This window comes from Euprymna scolopes, chromosome 6 (assembly GCF_053919585.1).
Source record: "Euprymna scolopes isolate OS-2025 chromosome 6, ASM5391958v1, whole genome shotgun sequence".
In the NCBI taxonomy this organism is placed as follows: domain Eukaryota; kingdom Metazoa; phylum Mollusca; class Cephalopoda; order Sepiida; family Sepiolidae; genus Euprymna; species Euprymna scolopes.
Genome location: NC_136487.1, coordinates 119,526,613 through 119,552,060, shown reverse-complemented (window position 1 = coordinate 119,552,060; position 25,448 = coordinate 119,526,613). Strand labels below are relative to the sequence as shown.

Here is a 25,448-nt window from a genome sequence, read left to right as displayed (position 1 = left end):
CGATTTTTTTTTTTTTTTTTTTTTTTTTTTTGCGATAGGGAGGAAATAAATACTGTGAAAAACGCGGTTGACGTTAACGAACAGCAATGACATTCGTGCAGTTGGGAAAGCGTTTTAGTAGTTTTCTTAGTGTTGGGGTGCACCCCTACTACCTGGAATAATGAACTTCTGTCCATGACGTCGTTTCCTGTTAACGAGAATCAGTTTACCAAGTGAGTCAGAGACAGACACGTGGAAAGTAAAGTCATCACCTCTAGTCCAGCAGTGAGCAAAGATATTGCTCCATTAACCTTTTTCATGTATTTTTGTAAATGCATATTTATTTAATCGTTACTGTGTCTTCCTAGTCATTTTTTTTTTTTACACAGTGGTCACCACTTATCAAGGCCCGGAAGCCACTCAGGGATAAGGGTTATTGCAAGTACATTACGTTAGTGTGGAGATTTGATGAAGTGTTTACTAAAGGGGCCGGTTCATTAAGAATTTGTTAACGTTGGACTTGAACACATCCAAGTTGTAGTCAGGTGGGAAGCAGGAAGACGGAACAGAGTTCCACAGGCGTGCAGTTCTAAGAAAGAAGCTTTGTTTATGGAATCCACGTTTTGATTTAGGCACAGATAAAGAGTGGGGGAAATTTTTCACAGTGGATTCAGATAGACGGGTGTTTTTCGTGAAAGATTGGCGAGGGGAGACCAGAGATTGGAGTTCAGACAAGCACCTGCCATGGAAATAACGATAAAACAAGGGTAGGCTCGCAACGTCTCTTCTGTAACATTCAACATTAACACCACAACACTTATTGTGATTTCACTGTGTGAAGTAGAGTTCTTTCCGAATTTGAGACCGTTGTTGACACGCAATAACCCTTATCCCTGAGTGGCATCCGGGCCTTGATAAGTGGTGACTTCCATGTAAAAAAAAAATACGTTATTGCCTCACAAAGGATTTTTTTTCAGTGTCTTTCACTGTTTGACACAATATCAACTATTTTAATGTTATTTTATGGAAACAAAATACATATTTTTAACTATTCGTATTGGATACAATTAATTGAACACAAGTTCTCATTCTCTTTATTCCACTCTTTCTTCTTCACTCCTGCTTGTGTCACAGACTTTTTCGGTTCTCTCACGCAATCTTGTTCCATCTTACGTTTACACAAGTGCACTGTGTGTCATATGTTAACTGTGTGAGATAAGTCTGTGCGGTTACCCCGATGAACTACATCCCTGATCTGATGCCTACCAAGAACACAACCGACGGTTTCATTCTTACCCCTTTAGCAGTGACCAGCAAATCTGGTTCTTCTCTCACTGATCGATGTTGAGATTCAGTTGGGAGATTAGTATGTCAATAGATCTGAGGATATTTGAACTCAGCATAACCGATTCCATAAATTGGCGATTAGCTGTACAGGCATTAATTTAGATATGTTTATGAATAAAGACAAAAGACAAACAGCTGTAGATGTTGTCTATCCGCCGTATCTGTTTCAACATTAATCCGCATTCTTCGACGATTTAAAGAATGGTAGAGATAGAAATTGGTTATTAGCACATAGCATTCTCTCTCTCTTTCTCTGTCTTTCTCTGTGTCTCTCTGTCTCTCTCTTTCTCTCTCTTTCTCTCTCTGTCTCTATCTCTTTCTCTCTCTATCTCTGTCTGTCTGTCTGTCTGTCTCTCTCTCTTTCTTTCTCTCTGTCTGTCTGTCTCTCTCTCTGTCTGTCTCTCTCTCCTTCTGTCTCTCTCTTTCTTTCTTTCTTTCTTTCTCTCTTTCTCTGTCTCTCTGTGTGTCTCTCTGTCTCTCTCTTTCTCTCTCTCTTTCTCTCTCTCTCTCTTTATCTCTCTGTCTGTCTGTCTCTCTCTCTGTCTCTCCCTCTTTCTCTCTCTCTCTTTCTCTCTCTCTTTCTCTCTCTCTTTCTTTCTCTCTGTCTCTCTGTGTCTCTCTCTGTCTCTCTCTCTGTCTTTCTCTCTGTCTGTCTGTCTCTCTCCACCAGAAGCTTCTACTAAACCTGCAAACAAATAAAAAACTAATCACTAATGATCAGCAATCTATAATTGTGTGCAACGCAATTATTTAAAACAAAATGGCATAACACAAGAATTAAAAAGCTATTTTCACCTATAAATTATACTATTTAGAGTGTGCACAGGATTAGGAACGAAGCTCGAAGCAATGAGAGCTGTAAAAAACGTCATAATATCATCATTCTCGTTGAGAGAACAATGTTTATATCCAACCATAGTCATGAAAAAGTATAATTTAACGTGATAATCAGTAAGTTATGCAAAATTAGGTTAGCAAATAGAATTAGTGAAATGAGATTTGGTCGCATCCGGCATTCAAGACTCGACTGCTTTGACATGTTGCAATTTGGGAAAATCGGTGGTTAAATTCTCCCCAATAATCATCTACGGGTTATGAAAAAAAAAAAAAAAAAATTGGTCAAACAAGAAGTTGACGTGATTGATAAAGACAAAACTGAAAGAGGATGAGACAATTTGAATCGTAACGCTCTCCCTCCCACTAAAAACGATAAAAAGAAACATCTTTTGTATCGACAGAAATTAATGTACATTTCTCATATTTGATGATCAAATACTGTTACACGGTTGAAGTTGTATAAATGGAAAATATCAGTGGTCAGAAGAAAGAGCCGCTGAATGAAAGTTACGCAAATCACGTGATTTATGGATAGAAGTCTTTTCGTCGCGCCTAGCCGGCGAGATTCGGATGAGAAAGAACATGTTTGAATGCTGTCCCCAAACTGTCTGCCCGTCTGCCCTCTCTCTCTCTCTCTCTCTCTCTCTCTCTCTCTCTCTCTCTAATGTGTGTATATATATATATATATATATATATATATATATGTATATATATATATATATATATATATATAGAGAGAGAGAGAGAGAGAGAGAGAGAGAATAAATGACAAAAAATTATATTCCAAAATGCATGATGTTGACCATCTTATAATTTATTCCTTTGATTCAGTTAACTTATACAATTCTTGAGACTATTTGTGTCGTAGCGCACCCCCCCAAAAAAAAAACAAACAAAAAAACAAAAAGAAAACACCAATTCAAAATGGCGTAATGGAAACATATTAAAGGTATTTGCAGCTTCTCTTCCAATTTTCGGATTTTAATCATGTAAAATCACACTTTATTTCCTTTTGACAGATTGATTGTTGCTATTTCTTCTGATGAGTTAAGGGCATAATAGATTCACTGATTGATATAATAATTAAGTGATTGATTTTGCGCTACGAAACAGATACTGTCAAGAATTGTATAAGTCAACTGAATCGAAGGAATAAATTATAAGATGGTCAACATAATAAATTTTGGAATATAGTTTTTTTGTCATTTATTCTCTATATTGCTCTGTAATTACATTGAGTTCCTTAAATAAGGATTGGTATATATTAACAGAAAATATATGTTTACAGAAATATTTATATATATATATATATATATATATATTGCAAAATTTGTTGTTTTGTCATTTTGAATAACACTTTTCATAAAGTAAGTAAAAATATCGTCATTCACTAAGGGTTGTTTCTCGTGTAAGAAATTTCTTTCGGGTGGTCGAATATGTGGACTTCAATAGCTTTCAAAGTTATAATAATAATAATAATAATAATAATAATAATAATAATAATAATAATAATAATAATTATTATTATTATTATTCTGATTCCGTTTACCAACATCTCCATGAAAATAGATGTCATTGATTCGCATATATGATACATATATGATACATATATATACACATATATGATACATACACACACACACACACACACACACATATATATATATATATATATATATATACATACATATATGATATCTATATATACATATATGATATCTATATACATATATGATATCTATATACATATATGATATCTATATACATATATGATATCTATATATACATACATGATATCTATATATACATACATGATATCTATATATACATACATGATATCTATATATACATACATGATATCTATATATACATACATGATATATATATACATATATGATATCTATATACATACATATAGATGATATATGTATATGATATATATATATATGGTATATATATATAAATGATATATATAAATGATATATATAAATGATATATATATATATATATAAATGATATATATAAATGATATATATAAATAAATATATATATATATATATATATATATATATATATAAAAATACGCGTTCACATACACCTTTCACGATAAAGATAGAATCGAGCAATTGCTCGATTCTATCTAATTCTGGGTTCTAGCTTTATCGTGAAAGGTGTATGTGAACGGGTATTTATATATCTATCTATAATCTCCTCTTAATATCTGTGTAGAAAAAGCGGTTCATCCTTCGTAGGGACGTGATGTTCCTCAACAAATAGGTTGTTTCGAAATCGTATCTGGGGAGTCGACTTATTTCAGTTAATGTTTGTAGATGTAATATCTACCGCCTGCATACCAGCAGTAACTATCTTAGTTGTATAGAGCGCGTTGTTTGTCACATCGTAGAATGTAGAACTGGATAAAAATATAAGAATTTAAAATTCGAGGCATAGTCAATAAATTGCGCCGTGGCCCATATGGTTAGGTCGTCAGTATTGCACACTTCATGAGTGCGACGACCTGGGTTCGCGCCTATGTCGGAGCACGTCACTGATGAGATGCAGTACATCGAACCCACTTTGGGTCTGGCGTTGTCCGTTGTCGATGCAATTGCTCGATTCTATCTGAGTTCTATCTTTATCGTGAACGGGTATTTATATATATATATATATATATATATATATATATATATATATATATATATATATATATATATATATAATCTCCTCTTAATGTTATATATATATATATATATATATATATATATATATATATATATATATATAGGTATTGCCAACATGGAGAGTAGTGGGAGTCATTGATCAATGAATAACTGTCGCAGTGTAACACATCTCGATCGACGAATGAGACAGAAAGGGAGATAAATACAGTAGATAAAGAATAACCGTAATAGAAACCTTTAGTTAGAGAAAAGGAGGAAGTAAGGGAAGAGGGTGAGAGAGAGAGAGAGAGTTGATAAAGAGCAGTGATAACAGAAACTATAGTAATAGAAAGGGGGGGAGGATGGTCGTGAGAGTGAAGTAAGAGGAGTTGGAGGTTGATAAAGAAAAGCAAGACTACATAATATAAAGCGTGCGCTTACTAAGTAAGCCCTACTAAAAAGATGATAAAAAGCGATTTATTTACGATCTCACTAAATATGGACGACCAACGATTGCGACATATCTACAATATCAACGAAACTGATACTAAGAGTTGTTTGATTGACTAACACAACCCGACAACACCATAGTGCGTTGATACCTCTGTGCTGGCTTGATTTAACTGATACTGGAATAAGACAAAGATATCATGTTAGTAAAAATAATTTTACAGTTAAATAAAATAAAAAAAAGAAACCTGAAAAATAAAACGCGTGTGAATCAAATTTCAAATAAAACACACCGACATCCATTGTTTTTTTTTATCATATATAAGTATATCTACGATCGATTATCACGCTAAAACTAAATGAATACACGTTTATTTGCTCAAGATACATACATATATATATATATACATATATATATATATATATATATATATATATATATATTGTATATATATATATATATATATTTGTGTATATATATATCTATATATGTATATATATATTTATAGTAAAATAATATTTTATATTTATTATAAATATATACGTATATATATATGTATATGTCTATGTAATCTGGATTTAAATTGATGAGGTGTACTATAAATATATACGCACAGTACAACCCCGGGATACGGCATTAAAAATTAAACAAAAAGCAGTAAAATATATATAATACACATGTATATAACGAAATAACATTATAAATAATACCGTAAAGCGGGCCAAATACCGTAACTAGCATCCGGAAAAAAAACATCGTATTCGACATCGTAACCGGAAAAAAAAACAATATTCTTGGGCTACTGTATCCAGGGTTTATATATATATATATATATATATATATATATATATATATATATATATATATATATATATATATATATATAAAATACATATTATATACGTTTGAAGCCAAAACAACGCATTATTACAAAATAAACAGATATTTATTTTGTTTGAAATTTATATTGAAATTTATGAATATATATTGAAGTTAAACTTCATCTTCAGTATGTCTTTCTTTCTTATTTTTGCCATGTTGTTGTTGGAGCGTAGAATCAGTAGAAGTCCGTTTGTTGTTTTAACGGTAATCTTTTCAAATGTCGAAATGGTGCGTTGGTCACATGGAATTCACATTGGGGTTTGTGTTCCAGCGCCTCTATCAAGGAACACAAGCCCTAATGTGAATTCCACAATTTACAATTTGCTGATTTCTTTCTGTCCTCTGATGAGAAGAATAACAAGAATAGCATTCTTTGAAACTCTGCGGAATAAGGACTTTGTAAATTGTTTTTTGGGATATTTGTTTTTTGGGGGTATTTGTTTTTTAAGGTATTTGAAATTTACAATCAAATTTATTGTTCGACTTATCAAACAATAAATTTGATTGTAAATCTCAACTTCACAGTTTTAATTTCTTTTCTCTTATAATAAGCTCTACTCTCTATTATTTGTGCATTGAGCTTTTTTATATTTGGTTGGGATTAAAATATCTATATATAAATACTTGGTATTTATATTAGACTAGCAGAGGTACCCGGCGTTGCCCGGGTGTTTGTAGGTGTGTGTGGTGTTAAATAAAAAAGAAACTGGGGGGGGGGTAGGATCGAACCCGAAGCCCTGAGGCGAAGTTTGAAAATAAAATCGGCCAGCCAGAATGAGTTAGTGAAAGATGTTTGAAAGTCTTTGAGCGTTACGACGACGACGATGACGATGTAAGCATGGTTATAAGCGAAGTAAAAAAAGAAAACAACGAATAGAATCAGTAGAAGTCCGTTTGTTGTTTTTATGGTAATTTTTTCAAATGTCGGAACCGTGTGTTGGTCACGCAGAATTCACGTTAGAGTATCTAATACGTATATTGATCCAGAAAAATAATATTTATTTTTCAAAAGTTTTTTACGATGAATTTTTTTAGCTTCAAAATTTAGCTGAATTTGTCAGCTTCTGAATGTCGCCATGAAAACTTTTTTCATTATATCTTTTATTTTTTTCACCTTCACATATATTTTTCCCCGTTTTGGAAATTAACTTTGGGTTTTAATCTTTCAAATACAATCAAAAAGCAGTCGGAAACTTAAAAAAAAAAAATTATGATAAATCAGCTTTCAAAACTATGTCCCCCTAATTTTTTTCCGCCATTATTTCCCGTATCTATATTCTATATTAAGAGGAATTGGATTGTACTCACATTAAAAACTGACCTTGTGTCTTTCATTTTCCTTGTGGGGGCGGGGGTAAGTCAATATGAACAAGTGATATGTAGATAACCTTCCAAAGCAGTAATATATATATAAAAAAAAGTAAACCAAAATCAAATAAAAAATGAAAAAAAAAAAAAAAAGAAAAGACGTTTGAATATCCGATTTTACCAAAATATGTCATAGTTTTTTCTGTGGAATTGTAAAACCAATCTCCTGTGCCACTGGTCGCGTAAGTTGGCTTCTTCAAGGATCTTTGAATGAAGGTTCTTTTGTTGTCGATGGAAAATCGATCAGGTAAGGTGTCTTTGTACTGGGTTATCGAGACGTGATCACCTTTCTGAAATAAGAAGAATAAGAAATTTTTTAAAATGTCGATTCTGAAAATTGCAATCTCGGAGTAAATGCCATTAAAAGCTGAAAGCTAGTTGTGTAACATAGTAGTAAAAATAAATCATAAAGTGGTTGACAGTAGTTCAAGGCGACTCGAAAGCTCCCTTCTCATTAGCTGCTAAATAGAGATGTAGGGGAGGATGCAACTCAATTTCAAGGAATGATCCATTTGTTTTTGATTTTCATTTATATAATGCTAAGTGCTTAGCAAAAGGGATATCTCTATATTAATATAGTGGTACCTTTAACGTATGTACGTACGTGTGTCACGGTTCCCAGATTATAAATTATTCGATCGGGGGATCCTATTTATTAAAAAGCGGGATAGGAGGTGATAACATGCTCCGAACATTAATCATTATTATATAGATAAGTTAATTTAATGTTCGTAGCATTTTATCACCTTCTACCTTCTTTTTTTTTTGTTTTTGTTTAATAAATACGATCTCCCAAACACCAAAGACGCAATATAAAAAGAAAAAAAAATTAAAATAAATAAAGGAAATGATGTCGCTTTTGGGTCGTACGTGAAACTAAAATACCTTTTTGGTCTTCTGACTAGGATTCAATGTAGTATCTGTTCTGTTTAAAGATGGTATAATGATATCGTGGTGTTTCTGTTCGCGCCAGACGTCCATATAATGGAAATATGTTGGATTCCTATAAGGATATTATGGTTAAACCGTAATAACCACATATCTCCTGACACAGATTACTTATATACTTTTATAGTTTTATCTCCATAAATACTGAACGTTCATAGAATTCCCAGCAGCAATATATTAAATATGAAAGATGCCGCTGTGGAATTTCCACAGGTCCCGCTAGTCAATCATTATTATCTTTAGTACGACTCGGTTGAGGTTTGAACACTGGTCTTCCGACCCATTAACAATCGCTATGGTAAATGCATACATATTTTGACCCTCCCTTTACTTAAAAATTCAAAATTCAGAAAAACAACCAATTTTTAATGAAATTGTGAGTATTTATTAATTAACGACCACAAAATATACTGAACCCATTATCATGGAAATAACAATAGAGCAGAGACCGGCTCGCAACGTCTCTTCTTTAGGTTGCAAGGAAGAGAAAAGAGTTTCTACTCGGTTTCAGAGGAGATTTTGATAGAGTGTTCCGAGTAGTTCTCGGTGAGATAGTGCAACAGCACTCCGGTTTAGGACGTATTTTAAGATTTTACTTTACGAATGATCTTTGAAATAGTCACATGTAACTATTATTTATATTTCAACAATGAATTTATTTAACTTTCAAATTTAGCGGAACTTGCGAGTTTTCGAAGCCGCCGTAAAAACGTTTTTCATTATAAGTTATTTTTTTCCTTTTAGAGATTTACTGTACGCTTTAATCTTTCAAACACAATCAAAAAATAATCAGAAACTTACAAAGAGTTATGATTAGCCAGTTTTCGAAACCACGGGCCCTATCAAATTTCGGTATTAAATTGCACGTACTCAGAGACAAACACATACCAGATGGTTAGCACAAACAAAGCAAAAACAAAAAACAAAAAAATAAAACATATACCATATGGTTGGTTGGTTGTTTTTGTTTTACGGCATATCAACCCTTTTCGGATTATTTAATGCTGAATCTAAAGATTTTAAAGAAAAATGTTTTTAATAGAATATATTTGTATTTTTCACGTCGGTTTCTATTTAACCCATAGTTGGGACCCTAACAGGTACTACCACTCCGGGTCAGAGTGGACCTGGGAGCAATGGTAATTAAAGGGTGGCTCCACACTCCCCAAAGCCCACAAGCGGGGGCCTCACCACTGGATATAGTTTAAGGACATATCCAGGACCCCCATTGAGGGACTTTTACCCTCTGCAGGGGGGCAGTCGGCGTATTCTAATGCCCCACCGACAGGGCCATACTATATGGTTAACATTAAAAAAAGTATACCAGATTGTTAGCAAAAATAAAAGCGTACATCAGATAGTTAAAAAAAGAAAAGAAAAAAAAATGAACGACTGGAGTTGTGCCGGATTAATGCCGACGTAACACACCAACCACACAAACGACGCTGTGTGGCTCCCCGTAAACAATTTCACATCACAATATTTTTACGTATGACTGTGCAAAGTAGCTGTCAATTACTTTTCACAGTCCTACGTTTTCGACCGTCGCCTTTAAAATCCAACAGTCTGAGATTATCTATTACATGTGTCTACTATCTGTTCGTTACGGACAAATACCATTTGTAGCTGCTTATCTCGTAATCTCTCTGCATTGTCATCATGGTTTGGAATGCCGAAAGCACTATTTTATGCGTGGCATTCGATAGAGAAAGACAAACCCAATGGTTAAGAACAACCAATGTAGATTAGAAACAATAACAGCTATATAATAACCTCAGATAATTTCATGTTCATACGTACGTTATCACCATTCACCCATTAAAAAATATTAATATGACGGTGCTGTTGTATCAAACGTGAAACTCGAACAAAATTACACTTTCTTGGCCTTCAAGTAAGAATAAAAGTGTGGTATCTGTTCTCTCCAAAGATGGTATAATTATATCATGGAGTCTTGGTTCGGATTAATGTAGATATGTCACAAACTCCTACAAAGGGTTTGAAGATGAACCCCCCCCCATGATGTGATATATTCTAAAACTATATTAACCAGGGTATTTATATACGTTTCAGTTTGATCAAAAGTGGTACAAAAATATTGCAGGGTCTACAGACGTACATAGAATGGAAATAAGTCATAAACTCTGTTCTATCCAAAGATGCTGCAAAAATGATAATAGGGTCCGCATTCGCACTGGCTGTCTATATATGTCATAAACTATGATAATGGTTTGAGAGATAGACTCTCAATAAACAAGTATACCCTAGAAGTAGATTAACAAGAGTATTTATATAAATCGGTTTTAGAGAAATGCGGCACAATAATATTGTGGGGCCTGCGTCCGTGCTGGGCGGCCGTATAATACAGGATTCTTTTTAAAACACAATCTTCTATATATCTATAAAAGTGAACGTGTCTGTGTACATTTCCCTACGCAATAACTCTGTCAATTTTTAGTGTACAGACTCGAAATTTGATATACAGGGTACTGAGATTTGAGAAAATCGATGTAATCGGTTTTCCGCCAGAACGTTGGCTGTTAAGGGGTCAAAGTTCAACGATTTAACTTTTGAGAACTCTACCAAACTCCTCCGACAGCTTTGGATCTAAACACTTGAAATTTTAAATATGGGTTCCTTGAACATGGATTTAACGTAATAACTCGATTTGAACCCAAAATAATAAATGTTAAGGAGTCATAACAGGGGTGAAAGTAAAACAAAAATGGACTTTTTAAAATTTTTTTCTCAGCATACACCTCCAAACACCCGGGCAACGTCGGGCATCCATGCTAGTAATAATATAAAATAGGTGAAGGGGGCAACTATGGGATTTCAATAAATGTAAATACTTACAGCGAATTGGTAAAATGAAGCTTCATAGCTGATGTTCGTAACCTGCTTCGCGCCGAGGAAAGATATCTTATGCTCTAAGCCATTAACCAACAATAGCATCCAGCCCTCTTTGTGAGTGACAGCGAAGAATTTGTATGGCGCTGAAGTGTTGCCGTGTTTATTGCTCACCAATAAATCTCGGTGTTGCATATTCTTTGGGTAGATCTACAGAAAAAAGAAAAGGCGTGAATATACTATTAATGGATAAATAACAGTACATTATAAAATAAACTTTTGCCAGTTAAAAACGGATAAAAATTATAGGCCGTTGACTTAGAATAGGTACTTTATGCCGAATTGATGGTTGAATATGGTTAGATTTTTCCCCTGATCGACAGCGGTTATGTTCTACTAGTTTTATCATGTATTGTCATTTAATCTACAGGAATCTAATGCAACCATAGATCAGAAGTCACAGACAGAATAATATCCCAATTTTGGCTGAGTCTGAAGTCACCATTAATCGATAGAATAGATTTGTTTGCCGGTTTCATCACTGCAGTTACTGCTTTCTAAACTAGGGCTTGCACCTAGTCGCAAGTGTATTTTTTTTTCTTAAACGATTTGTCCTATCCACACGCTTGCAACTCTACTCAACTATTTGACAGTTTTTTTTAGGGGGGGGGTCATAAGAGCTGAATTTATACTTTTTCAAAATGTATTAATGAAATTGATACAAGAGTCCATATTGACTATTGGCATCTCGGAAAACGTTGCATGACTTAATTGAGGCGAAAGTGGTTGCAATTGTTATTGTTTAGTTAATAGAAAATATTTCAATAACAAAAGGAAATGTATTAAGAAAAATGTTCCAATAGATAAAAAAGAAATTGCAGTCAGATATTTATAGTAAAAAATTCGTGAATTTTTGAAACGTAAACAAACAGAATTTGGTTATCAAAATAATGACCTGGAATAAGGACTGACCTCGTTATGTGACGTCAGAGAGTTAATTAACAAAGAAAAGTTAGATGGAGAGTTAGACAGTTGTCAGATCAGTCGTGGAGGCATTTTGCCTAGAGAAAATGTAAGATATTAAAGAGAAAAAGATGTGCCCTCCGAGAGCAAACAACCATGGAAATAAATGTAAATATAAAATATAACTTAGTCGTCATGAGTTCTCCAAATGGAAGTGTCTTCACTTTTAGGACAGCACGTCAAAAAACTACACACTGAAGAGTTGCAACTCAGAAAAAGGTATGTTTATTTTCTCCGATATGTTGCCACTATGAAAAGGGTATGTTCTTCCTTTGTATGGTGCCAAGTTGACAAATATAAATATTAGTCCCATTAACGAATTATTTTTTAAGTGTGTAATTGTCCGGTTGTGAACTGTCTAATTTAATATGTGTAAACCACACAGACACGCACACGCACGCACGCACACACACACACACACACACACACACACACACACACACACACACACACACACACACACACACACACACACACACACACACACACAAACAAACACACACACACCTGCTCAATGAACAGATACATCCCCTAGATGATACGAGCTGTTATGAACAGATATATAAGCATCCATTTATATATATGCGTATATGCATATCACCTACTTCGGGTCAGATAATCTTTTAAAACCGGTCTTTAAAAATGTGATAAGATCCGGATGTGGGTGATCAGCTTATGTAGAATTTTACATACGAAAATCATTCTCTACTCCAAAGTCTATAATATTATCGCTTTTTTACTTTTATTTTTGTCTTTTCAGGCTGTTTACATGTAATCGCCTATAAAAACAGAGTCTTATTTTTTTTTTTTTTTGTGAATTAGAAAAAGATGAAAAAATATATATTTATTCATTTATTTTACTTGGGATGAGGGTCATCACTTTCAAGGTAAACGGTGAGACGTGATGACCAGTAATGGTGGAACTTAGGTGAGAGTTAATTATATAAAAGGACGGTTCAACAAGAACGTATTTAATAAATTAAACCCGAACACGAAAATTATAGTCAGCTCGGAAGCAGCCCCACGGTAGATGGACAGCTCTAGGAAAGAAACTCTGCTTATGGCATTTTCGTTTAGTTTAAGGTACAGATAGAAATTGAGGAAAATTGTTGACAGTGGGTGTAGCTAGACGTGTATTTGTTGTGAACATTTTACAGCTGGAGTGACCATAGATTTAGGCTCAGTCGAGCACCTACCATAAAAGTAACGATAGGAAAAAGAGATAGACGCGCAACGTTTCTCTTGTGGGAAAAGAGGAAGAACGGGGTGGGGAGGGGGGATAAGCTAGCATTTGTTTCAAAAGATGGATAATATTTTCACATCGACCTAATTATGAGAAGAAAAAAAGAGCACTAACTTTATTGAAGGCAAATCTGTGAAACTTGACTTCCGGCGGGCAAATACTGGCGGACTTTGAAGAGCTGAAGGCTGCAGCCTTTGTACACGTCGGTGGGAGAAGCCCGTTTGTGGCGACGACTTTGCTGTTCGCGGTTCCAGTGAGGGTTCCGTCCAGATCATACAGAATCATCGCATTCTAGAGAAAAGGAAGAAAAGAAAAGACAAGAAACGATATATCTATATCAAGTTATACGTCTATATACTTATATTTGTACGCACAGGATTCAATCATAAACTAATTAACAGATCATCGCTAGACATAAGAGTGGGAAATATGAACTATGTTTAGTGTACTTGAGTGTTATGTAAAATAAAATCAAAGTAAATATGAAAATTTTGTGAAAATTTTGATTCCTTCTATGCTTGTGTACTTTTAACAATAAGCATTAGCCGTTAATTATTAAATATTCCCCAGTTTCATAATCTTACGCTTCAAGTAACATTCTTGAATTTTTGTTCTTTGGAGGGGGGGGGATATCAGGAAATAAAAATATTTTTACCAAATTCCAAGTTTGTTCTCTTGCAGCAGTTTTATGGCATATCGATCTTCTCGGAGACATTTGACCGAAACACAATACTTCTTGCAATCCTTTTTTTTTTTTTTTTAAATTTTTCTGTTCCATGTTTTGAATAATGATTTTTTTCATAGAAGTTGCTTCAGATAAGACATGAAGCCACTAGATGTAATGAACTACAAAGAACGGTAGAATGTTAAATCGCCTAATAACAAGATAGTGTTTTAACTTATTTAGACTTAGGAACCTCAACGCCTTTCGACGTATGTTTAGACCCAAAATTGTCGGAGGAGTTTCGTAGAGTTCTCAAAGGTCAAATCGTTGAACTTTGACTCCTTAACAGCCGAAATTCTGGCCGAAACCTGATCACATAGATTTTCCCAAATCTCAGTACCTTGTATATCAAATTTCTAGTCTGTAGACTGAGAATTAACAGAGTTATTGCGTAGGGAAATCTACACAGACACACAGACAGACAGACACACAGCCACATTCACTTTTATAGACATACTAACATTTCAGCCCGGCGTTGCCTGGGTGTTTAGGAGTGTACGCTGAGCAAAAAAAAAAAAAAAAACAACAAACAAACAAAAAACAAAACAAAAATGGTCAATTTTTTTTACTTGGACCCCTATTATGACCACTTAAAAATTATTGTTTTTGGCTCAAATCAAGTTATTACGTTAGATCTATGTCCATGGAACCTATACCTAAAATTTCAAGTGTTTAGACCTAAAATTGTCGGAGGAATTTGGTAGAGTTTTCAAAGGTCAAATCGTTGACTCCTTAACAGCCAAATTTCTGGCCGAAAACATATTACATAGATTTTCCCAAATCTCAATACCTTGTATATCAAATTTCGAGTCTGTAGACTTAAAATTAACAGAGTTATTGGGAAGGAAAATATACGCGGCCACACAAACAGACAGACAGACAGACACATTAACTTTTATAGATAGATAGATAGATTCGCGGGCTGTTGTTCAATGGTGATTTTTAAGTCCAGGAGGCGTTTCGCATGTGCGAAGTGAAATATTTAGGTGTCCATGCATTGAAACCGTCGTTTAAATTAAATACGCATATAATACGTTTAAAATACGTTTAAATTAAATACGCATATATAATACGTTTAAAATACGTTTAAATTAAATACGCATATATAATATGTTTAAAATACGTTTAAATTAAATACGCATATATATGTTTAAAATACGTTTAAATTAAATACGCATATATAATACGTTTAAAATACGTTTAAATTAAATACGCATATATAATATGTTTAAAATACGTTTAAATTAAATACGCATATATAATATGTTTAAAATACGTTTAAATTAAATACGCATATATAATACGTTTAAAATACGTTTAAATTAAATACGCATATATAATATGTTTAAAATACGTTTAAATTAAATACGCATATATAATATGTTTAAAATACGTTTAAATTAAATACGCATATATAATATGTTTAAAATACGTTTAAATTAAATACGCATATATAATATGTACGCATATATAATAAGTGTAAAATTTGTTTAAATTAAATACGTATATATAATACGTTTAAAATTTGTTTAAATTAAATACGCATATATAATACGTTTAAAATTTGTTTAAATTAAATACGCATCTATAATACGTTTAAAATTTGTTTAAATTAAATACGTATATATAATACGCTTAAAATTTGTTTAAATTAAATACGTATATATAATACGTTTAAAATTTGTTTAAATTAAATACGCATATATAATACGTTTAAAATTTGTTTAAATTAAATACGCATATATAATATGTTTAAAATTTGTTTAAATTAAATACGTATATATAATACGCTTAAAATTTGTTTAAATTAAATACGTATATATAATACGCTTAAAATTTGTTTAAATTAAATGCGTATATATAATACGTTTAAAATTTGTTTAAATTAAATACGCATATATAATACGTTTAAAATTTGTTTAAATTAAATATGCATATATAATACGTTTAAAATTTGTTTAAATTAAATACGCATATATAATACGTTTAAATTTTGTTTAAATTAAATACGTATATATAATACGTTTAAAATTTGTTTAAATTAAATACGCATATATAATACGTTTAAAATTTATTTTAATTAAATACGCATATATAATACGTTTAAAATTTGTTTAAATTAAATACGTATATGTAATACGTTTAAAATTTGTTTAAATTAAATACGCACATATCATACGTTTAAAATTTGTTTAAATTAAATACGCATATATAATACGTTTAAAATTTGTTTAATTTAAATACGTATATATAATACGCTTAAAATTCGTTTAAATTAAATACGTATATATAATACATTTAAAATTCGTTTAAATTAAATACGTATATATAATACGTTTTAAATTTGTTTAAATTAAATACGTATATATAATACGTTTAAAATTTGTTTAAATTAAATACGCATATATAATACGTTTAAAATTTGTTTAATTTAAATACGTATATATAATACGCTTAAAATTCGTTTAAATTAAATACGCATATATAATACATTTAAAATTCGTTTAAATTAAATACGCATATATAATACGTTTAAAATTCGTTTAAATTAAATACGTATATATAATACGTTTAAAATTTGTTTAAATTAAATACGCATACATAATATGTTAAAAATTTGTTTAAATTAAATGCGCATATATAATATGTTTAAAATACATTTAAATTAAATACGAATATGTAAGTTTAAAATACGTTTAAATTATATACGCATATTTAATATGTTTAAAAGATAACGTACAATGTAAATAAATGAATGCTTAAATGAATATGGATAACCCGCATTTATATCAGGAATATTTATCAGTTACATGGTATCATTACGAAACGAAATGAAATTTCTACGTATTCGTGTGCTGTTGTTCGATTGTACCATTTAAATTACGCTTTCAATGCAGGACACTTTGATATTTCATTTCGCGCATGTCTAGCGCATCCGGACTCTTGAAAAAAAAAAAAAAAATCACCGTTGAACGATGCGACGGAAGAAAATATTCCTGATAAAGACGGTTTGCGTCGAAATAGATCGATTTCAACAAATAAACATTCGTTTATTTGAAACGTTGCGTTGTCTAGCTTTTAAACGTATTATATATACGTATTTCAATTTAATTTGTTATTTAAACAATGTTTGCAATGCAGGAACACACACACACACACACACACACACACACACACACACACACACATATATATATATATATATATATATATATGAGTGGCCTAGTAAAGCCACAGGAGAGACAACTAAGCAAAATTCATCCCAAAGTAGTAAAATTAAAGCTGGCCTGACACCATAATTACAAATATAAGCAAATTTAGGCACAATTTTTTTGTTTGAAAGTATAGGTTCTTTTTATTTTACTAATTTTCATAAAACTTAAAGCATAGAATAGTATTATATTCTTCAGAAATCCTGCAAATTTTCATGTAGTTTCGTTCCATAGAACCAAAGTCTATATATATATATATATATATATATATATATATATATATATATATATATATATATATATATATATGCATGCATAGACACCGCGGTCGCTCCCGCTTACGTCAAATTTACCTGAAGGTGCTAAAATTGGGTACGCGTGCGCAAGCATGGATGCGCTCATTCTCAGATACATACACACATCGACGCCCCTACCTCCAAGGAGATGTATACACGGGCCCATGTGCGCATATTGATTCAGGCATACCTGCATCCCCACGCATACATGCAAGCGCATGTGCACACACAGATACCAATACTCGTGAACACATACATCGACATATATACACCCCTCCCCTGTTCACTCTTTCACTCTTTCATCCCATAACAACGAACATTTCTGTAAAAGTCTGAGGAAGCTACAGACGGCCAAAAAATCGGTCGGGTAGCTAAAACAATAATGTAACTTAACAGAAAGATACGGTAATAAAGAACAAAACGTATATATATATATATATATATATATACATATATATATATATATATATATATATATATATATATATATATATATATATATATATGTTCTCTTTTTCTTTTCGGGCTCCTTCAGTCTTTGACAGACTATGGATACTCATGTAGTGGTGCCTGCACGTGAAATTTTTGTGGCAGGACGTGCGCAATCTCCAACCTGAATCGACATTGTTAAATACCATTGGAAAGTGAAGTGTATGTACAGGATGACTGGAAACTAATGCCGAGATAAGCGGAGAGCACATACAGCGCCTAGAATTCCCAAATGGTCACCCATCTGATCAGGCTCAACATTGCTTAACTTCACTTCGGTGGTCTGACAAGAGCCAGTGTGTCAACACGATTATGCCGTGTATATATATAGTCATCCACATAAGCTGTTTCACAGCTCATCAGTGCGGCTAGGCAAGCAACCACCTCAAGCCAGGATAGAAGCGACAGTCGAAGCTTCTAACCGTTGCGCTATGCAGCTGCTGATATGCGGGCAGTGAATTAACAATGCTTTAACATTGTCCAAAGTACCTAAGCTGAATTTCTTTTCACAAAGAGCATCGCTTCATACGCTAATGGTTATTTGTAAATCACTTTCCAAATGCTCAACCTAAGATAAGGAGCATTTATATATATATATATATATATATATATATATATATATATATATATATATATATATATATATACTCGGGTTTTTTTCTATTCAAAAGTAATGGACCAATGAATTCAACGAGGTTGTTAGATAGTACTCAATAAAAAGAGCTGATAATACTTGTTTATTGTTATACAAACATGCTCACATCCCGCTGCTACAAATAGCCACTTGTTTCAATCAAACAACAGATATCATCAGGCAGCGACTTGACTATTCAAAAGTTCAATGAATAATGTTATTCATTGAACTTTTGAATAGTCAAGTCGCTGCCTGATGATATCTGTTGTTTGATTGAAACAAGTGGCTATTTGTAGCAGCGGGATGTGAGCATGTTTGTATAACAATAAACAAGTATATATATATATATATATATATATATATATATATATATATATATATATATATAATTTAGCTTTTTGTTGTTTAAAATTTTTTTAAAATGAGAATTGATTATTATTCTATTCTTCAGACTACTGTTCTCATTTTCAGTGCTATTTTCACAACGTTTCGGTCAATGTAATCTCCGACCTTCTTCAGGTGTATCCTGTTGAACTCGGGAATCTGCGCAGAATTTCGAACGGAACTTTATTCAATCCACGGGCGTTAGCATGCTCTCATTCTGTCAACCATGATTCGGTAAAAGTTCTATGTAATTTGTAATTGTAATTTGATTTCGTACACCAGCATGTGTGGCATAGTGGCTATAGCACTTGTTAAAATTCAGTTCTAATGTTACATTCTTTGGGAGGTTTAAGGTTCAATCCTCAGTGTGATCTTCACTCGAAGTACAATTGCAAATTACTTACTTCTACCCAGTCATGGCTACGGAACGAGAGCATGCTATCCCCCCTCCCCGCTATGGATTAAGTAAAGGGTTCTATTCCAAATTCTGTATATATTCCCGAAGTTAACAAGGTACACCTGAAGAAAGTCGGCGGTTATATCAACCAAAACGTTGTGCAAATAACATTCAAGGTGAAAACAGTAGTCCGAAGAATCCAAATAATACAAATTTATTAAAAAAATTTTTTAACAGCATTTATCATATGCTAAGGAAGAAATCTCATGGGAATATCAAATTCACAAGCGGTCCCAAGTCGCATGCATTATCCCAGTCAGAGGAAATGATGATGTCAGATTTTTAAAATTCTTGCAGGGAAGTGTCGATGTCCTGGTAATCCTAAATGGACCCCCATCTTGTACTGACCAAGTATAATGTTGCTTAATTTTAGTGATCTCAGGAGAGCCGGTGTGCTAACATGATTATGCCGTATGTAAATAATACAAATATATATATATATATATATATATATATATATATATATATATATATATATATATATATATGGTTAAGTGGTAGTTTTAGTCATTTAGAACTGCTTTAAAGCTTCCCCGATCCCCCATTTATCCACCAAATTTCAAACAATTACTACAGTTTATAGATCACATTCTACACTATATTGTGAAAATTTCAATTTTCGTTCAGTAAAACAAAAGTTATGATGAGTTTACTGGTGTTCAAAATCGTAAAAATATGCAAGAGGGTGAGCGACGCCTTTTATAACTGGTTTCCATAGCAACCACGTCACTTCAGCGACTACTGTTGCGATTAATTCGAAAAGAGAAGTAACAAGTGAAACAGAGAGAATGAAAGCATGAAAGGGAGATAATTTGGGGGATTTTATTGAAAGCAGACGAGTGCCGTACATTGTTATTACATATGTGTTTATGGGGACAAAAAAATAAGACTGAAATTAAACAAAGAGCAAGTGAATTTATTGGAAACCTGGAAAAATCATGGATTATAATAGAAAAATGCGAGCATGAAAAGTAATACAGCTAAGCCTCAACATGGAAAAGTAAAGGACTAGTTGTTAAAACTGGAAAAGAAAAGGACAAGATATTCTAGTAAAAAATACAATAAATTTATAACTTAAAATATTGCAGCATTCAGAAATTAAAAAAAACGTTCAATTTATAACATCATATAATCAATTCTTAATGCTGCAATATTTTAAATTATAAATTTATTATATTTTTTACTAGAGTATCTTGTCCTTTTCTTTTCCAGTTTTAACAATGTACACCCATGAGCAAAAAAAAAAAAAAAAATGGGCCAAGAGTGAAAGAAGGAAGAAATCGATTTTTCAATATTTTTCTATGAATTTTTGTATATTTTAACTGAAAATTCCTATTTTGCAGATGATTATTATTATAGCATATAATAATAAGTGAAAAAATGAATCCCAAAAATGGTAAGACCGCATGTTGGCGAGGATATAAAAAACCGAATCGTAGGATTAAAGCAAACCAAAATGACTTACAAGCAGATTTTTGATATTTTAAGAAAAGAAAATGCGAAAACATCTCTTTCTGTAGTGAAGCAAATTGGTCAAAGGTTCGAAATCGCACGCTTGGTAAAGGGGAAATCTGAATCTGGTCGGTCTAGAGCATCAATTTTGAAGGACGGCCACAGGCTTAAATTAACTGTTTTTAAGGATCGAAAGAAAACTTATGTTGACCATAGCAAAGAATTCAAAACAGGGGCTGGAATTTCTCTTTCTAGATATACAATATCTAGACGAATGAAAGAAATGGGATTTTCCTCTAAAAGGCGTGCAAAGAAGCTATATTTATCTAAGAAGAACATCAATGATAGAAAGAGATTTTTCTCATGTTATGGCAAGAAAGATACAGACTGGTTCAGGAATGGTTTCTGGTTACGTAGATAGAATCAAGATTTTGTCTTGTTAGTGATGTTCCCGATGCTCCTGAATGGTGCAATCTAAGAACTGGAGAAATATTTTTGCCAAGTTGCATAAAAATGACAGTTAAACACGAGAATGGAGGGATAATGGTGTGGGGAACTTTTACTGCAACAGAAGTTGGGGAACTTATTAGATGTGAGAAGTCAATCAATGCAAAGAAATACATTCGAATATTAGAAACAGGACAGTTACCAAGTATCCAGAAGATGGGAATATCACAGAACATTATTTTTCAACATGATAATGCCCCTGCACACACTGCTAAAGTCACAAAAAGATGGTTTTCTGATAATTCAATTGATGTGATGTTTTGATCGGGTCAAAGCCCTGATTTAAACCCAATCGAGAATATTTGGTTCATAATATCTCGTGCATTAGCCGGAAGAACTTTTGAGAAAAATGACAAACTGTAGGAAGCTGTTCAAAGCGAATGGAATAGCATCTCCTCTCTAGTTTTCCACTTTGGTTGAGAGCATGTCTAAAAGGATTGATCTTTTAAAGAAATCAAAAGGGAATGCGATTCCATCCTAAGCATTTATTGAAGTAAATGTCTTGTTCTGTGTCATTAGTCTCGTTTAAGTTTCCTTGTTCAATTGTTCTTTGTTCAATGTAGCTTTTAGTGCAATAGAATGTATAAAATTTGTTTGACCCATTTTTTTTTTTGCTCACGAGTGTATACTTTTACTTTTTCATGTTTACGCTTAATTATGTTACTTTTCATGCACGTATTTTTCTATTGTAATTTTAGTATTGTTCTGTCCTTACTTACTTGCTATCCCATGATGACGGAGTTAGATACAAGGCCTATTTTTAATGTCGGAAAACCCCAGTTCTAAAAAAAGATGAACTGAGACAAAAATAAAAATTTCTTTAGTTTAGATGGTCTTCTTTACTGACTGAAGACAAAAATATGTAGTTTCGTACTAGAACAGATACTACACTTTACTACAGGGTTCGAACGTAGCATGCCCATGTTATTAATCTACGTACAGCTCTGACTAAACGTTTTGCAACAACATAAAAAAAAATCCGAGAACCGATAGGAAACCACAATTATTTCCGTTCTACCATATTAAAATGATAATTAAAATTGTTTTAAAGTAAAATTTTTCAAAATACCTCAAATGATAGGGAACGCGGCTGGAACACAAAAGGTTTTGGTTTCGATTCTAGCTGATGGTATCCAAATCATTTTTTTTTTTTAACTTTTGAAATCAGTTCTATATATTAGGTACAATATACTATTCAATAGAAATTTGGCTCTGTAATAAATACAAAATATTTAAGCTTATTTACGACCCCGGTTCTCCTGCTAGTTCCTATTTACAATGCCTCCCCACAGGACAGAGTTAGACACCAGGGTCGTTTTTTTTTAATGTGGCGAAAAGGAACACAAATAAAAATTGTCTCAGTCGTGAAAGATTTCTCCTCCACTAAAAATGGTACAATAGTGGGGATAACCGAAACACTTACCTCCCAACTAAATAATGCTTTGTTTGGTGTATCAATGAATTTAAGTCCGGATGTTTCGTATAGGAATCCACCGCAGAGAGTGTTACATTTACCGTCAACACGTGTAAGTCCAAAAGCGACGGTCTTATCAACGAAGTTGACAAAGGTGATGTTCTGTATTCTCATGCCATTTCCAAAGGGCAAAACGATAGCCATCTTAGTTGGCTTACTCTTAAGAGCGGAACTTTTTCCAATGATCACGCTGTTTTTAATACTTATACTTTCCGGTGTATATTGATTACCGCGCACGATCACTTTTCCTTCGTAGCCTGCAAATTCGTTGTTGGCCAACACGAAATTGTCCAATTGTAGCTGACCAGAATCAACAGTTTCTGCCCCTTTTTCACAGTTCCATGCGGTCAGTTTCCTATAAGGAAAAAAATGGCCATATTAACATTGTTGATAATAACATGGTAAATAAGAACGATGTTATGTTTCTATATTATGAGGATTAGTTATACATGTTATTTGGATTTTCTGGACTACGGTTCTGATCTTGAGTGTTATTTTCACACTGTTTCGGTTGATGTAATATATATATATATATATATATATATATATATATATATATATATATATATATATATAGCAAATTATAGTGATTCGATGAAATTAAAAAAAAACTTTATTCAAATGAAGGATTTTTTTATTATTCCAAGTAAGACAAAGAATACTTTAGAAATTTTATCTCCTTATCCTATAGGATTTCGATGCCTACCATCTCTTCAGAGGAGAAAATATTAGCAAATAAATATAACGGTATTCACCTTATTTGCTAAAGTCAGTTAGACATGGAAAATCATAATAAAAAATTGATTAAATAGAAATCACATAGCAGGAGAAATTGAAGAAAAGGATATAATGGTTTAGTTCAAAATTGCGCGGTAAAATCCAAGGTAACTGTCTTTTAAGGCAGTGAGGTAATGAGATCCAAGCTGTATATTGGGTAATCCACATCATAGAGTAGAAATTCAAGTTGGGCATATTTCTGGAGTAATTCTTCTTCATGGGCCGGTGAAATAATTGCTAATATTTTCTCCTCTGAAAGGATGGTAGGCATCGAAATCCTGTAGGATAAGGAGATAAAATTTCTAAAGTATTCTTTGTCTTACTTGGAATAATAAAAAATCCTTCATTTGAATAAAGTTTTTTTTTTTAAATTTAATTGAATCACTATAATTTGATTTATTTGCTCTATGCTGTATATTAAGCAGTTCCTATTTAGATAGGATAATATATAGAATATTACGACCAGTAATATTTTGTAAATCTTATAATCACAGGTTTCCATACCAGCTGGTTGTTGGATAAATCTATTCGGAAGTATATATATATATATATATATATATATATATATATATATATATATATATATATATATATATATAGTAATAATAATATGTATTATTAATATATATTAATTATATAATATATATATAGTAATAATAATATGTATTATTAATATATATAATTATATAATATATATAGTAATAATAATATGTAATAAGATTAATATATATATAGTAATAATAATAAAATCAATCCTTTATTGAATATTATATATTACAAGGAATAATTTGCCTGGTAGACAAAAAAAGCAGATAAATAAAAATAAATAAATGAATAAAAAATAAAAATAAATTAAAAAAGAGAAAATAATAATAATAATAATAATAATAATAATAATAATAATAATAATAATAATAATAATAATAATAATAATAATAATAATGAAAAAAACAACAAAACAGAAAACAGAGAGACAAATGACCAAATGAGAAAACACCTGGACATGGATGCGAAAAGGACATATAAACTGAGAAACTGAATCTCTAATAATTGCAGCACAAGATAACTCGATAAAAACCAACCATATCAAAGCAAGGATCGATAAAACACAAAACAGCAAATGTAGACTCTGTGGACAAAGAGACGAAACGATAAACCATATAGTAAGTGAATGCAGCAAACTGGCCCAAAAGGAATACAAAAACAGGCATGACCAAGTGGGAAGGGCGGTGCACTGGGAATTGTGCAAGCGACTGCATTTTGAGTGTACAGACAAATGGTACAAGTATAAACCCGCAACAGCACTTGAAAACAAGAAGCACAAAATCCTATGGGACATAGACATACAGATGGACAAACCCATCCAAGCAAGAAGACCAGATGTTGTAATAATTAACAAGAAAGAAAAATCCTTTCAAATCGTAGACTTTGCTGTCCCAGCTGACCACAGGGTG

At 32.2% G+C, this 25,448-nt stretch overlaps 1 protein-coding gene across 1 annotated transcript in view; it reads right to left on the bottom strand.

Annotated features, from left to right (window-relative positions):
• Window positions 1-25,448, bottom strand: part of LOC145277913 (fibrocystin-L-like) — a 401,092-nt gene that overhangs the window by 84,136 nt on the left and 291,508 nt on the right. Inside the window, exons 46-49 of the mRNA XM_080129971.1 lie at window positions 23,167-23,572; window positions 13,703-13,879; window positions 11,329-11,532; window positions 7,646-7,814 (exon numbers count right to left, since the gene is read on the bottom strand). Coding sequence (XP_079986097.1) covers window positions 7,646-7,814; window positions 11,329-11,532; window positions 13,703-13,879; window positions 23,167-23,572 — 956 coding nt within the window. The remainder of the gene's footprint in view (window positions 1-7,645; window positions 7,815-11,328; window positions 11,533-13,702; window positions 13,880-23,166; window positions 23,573-25,448) is intronic.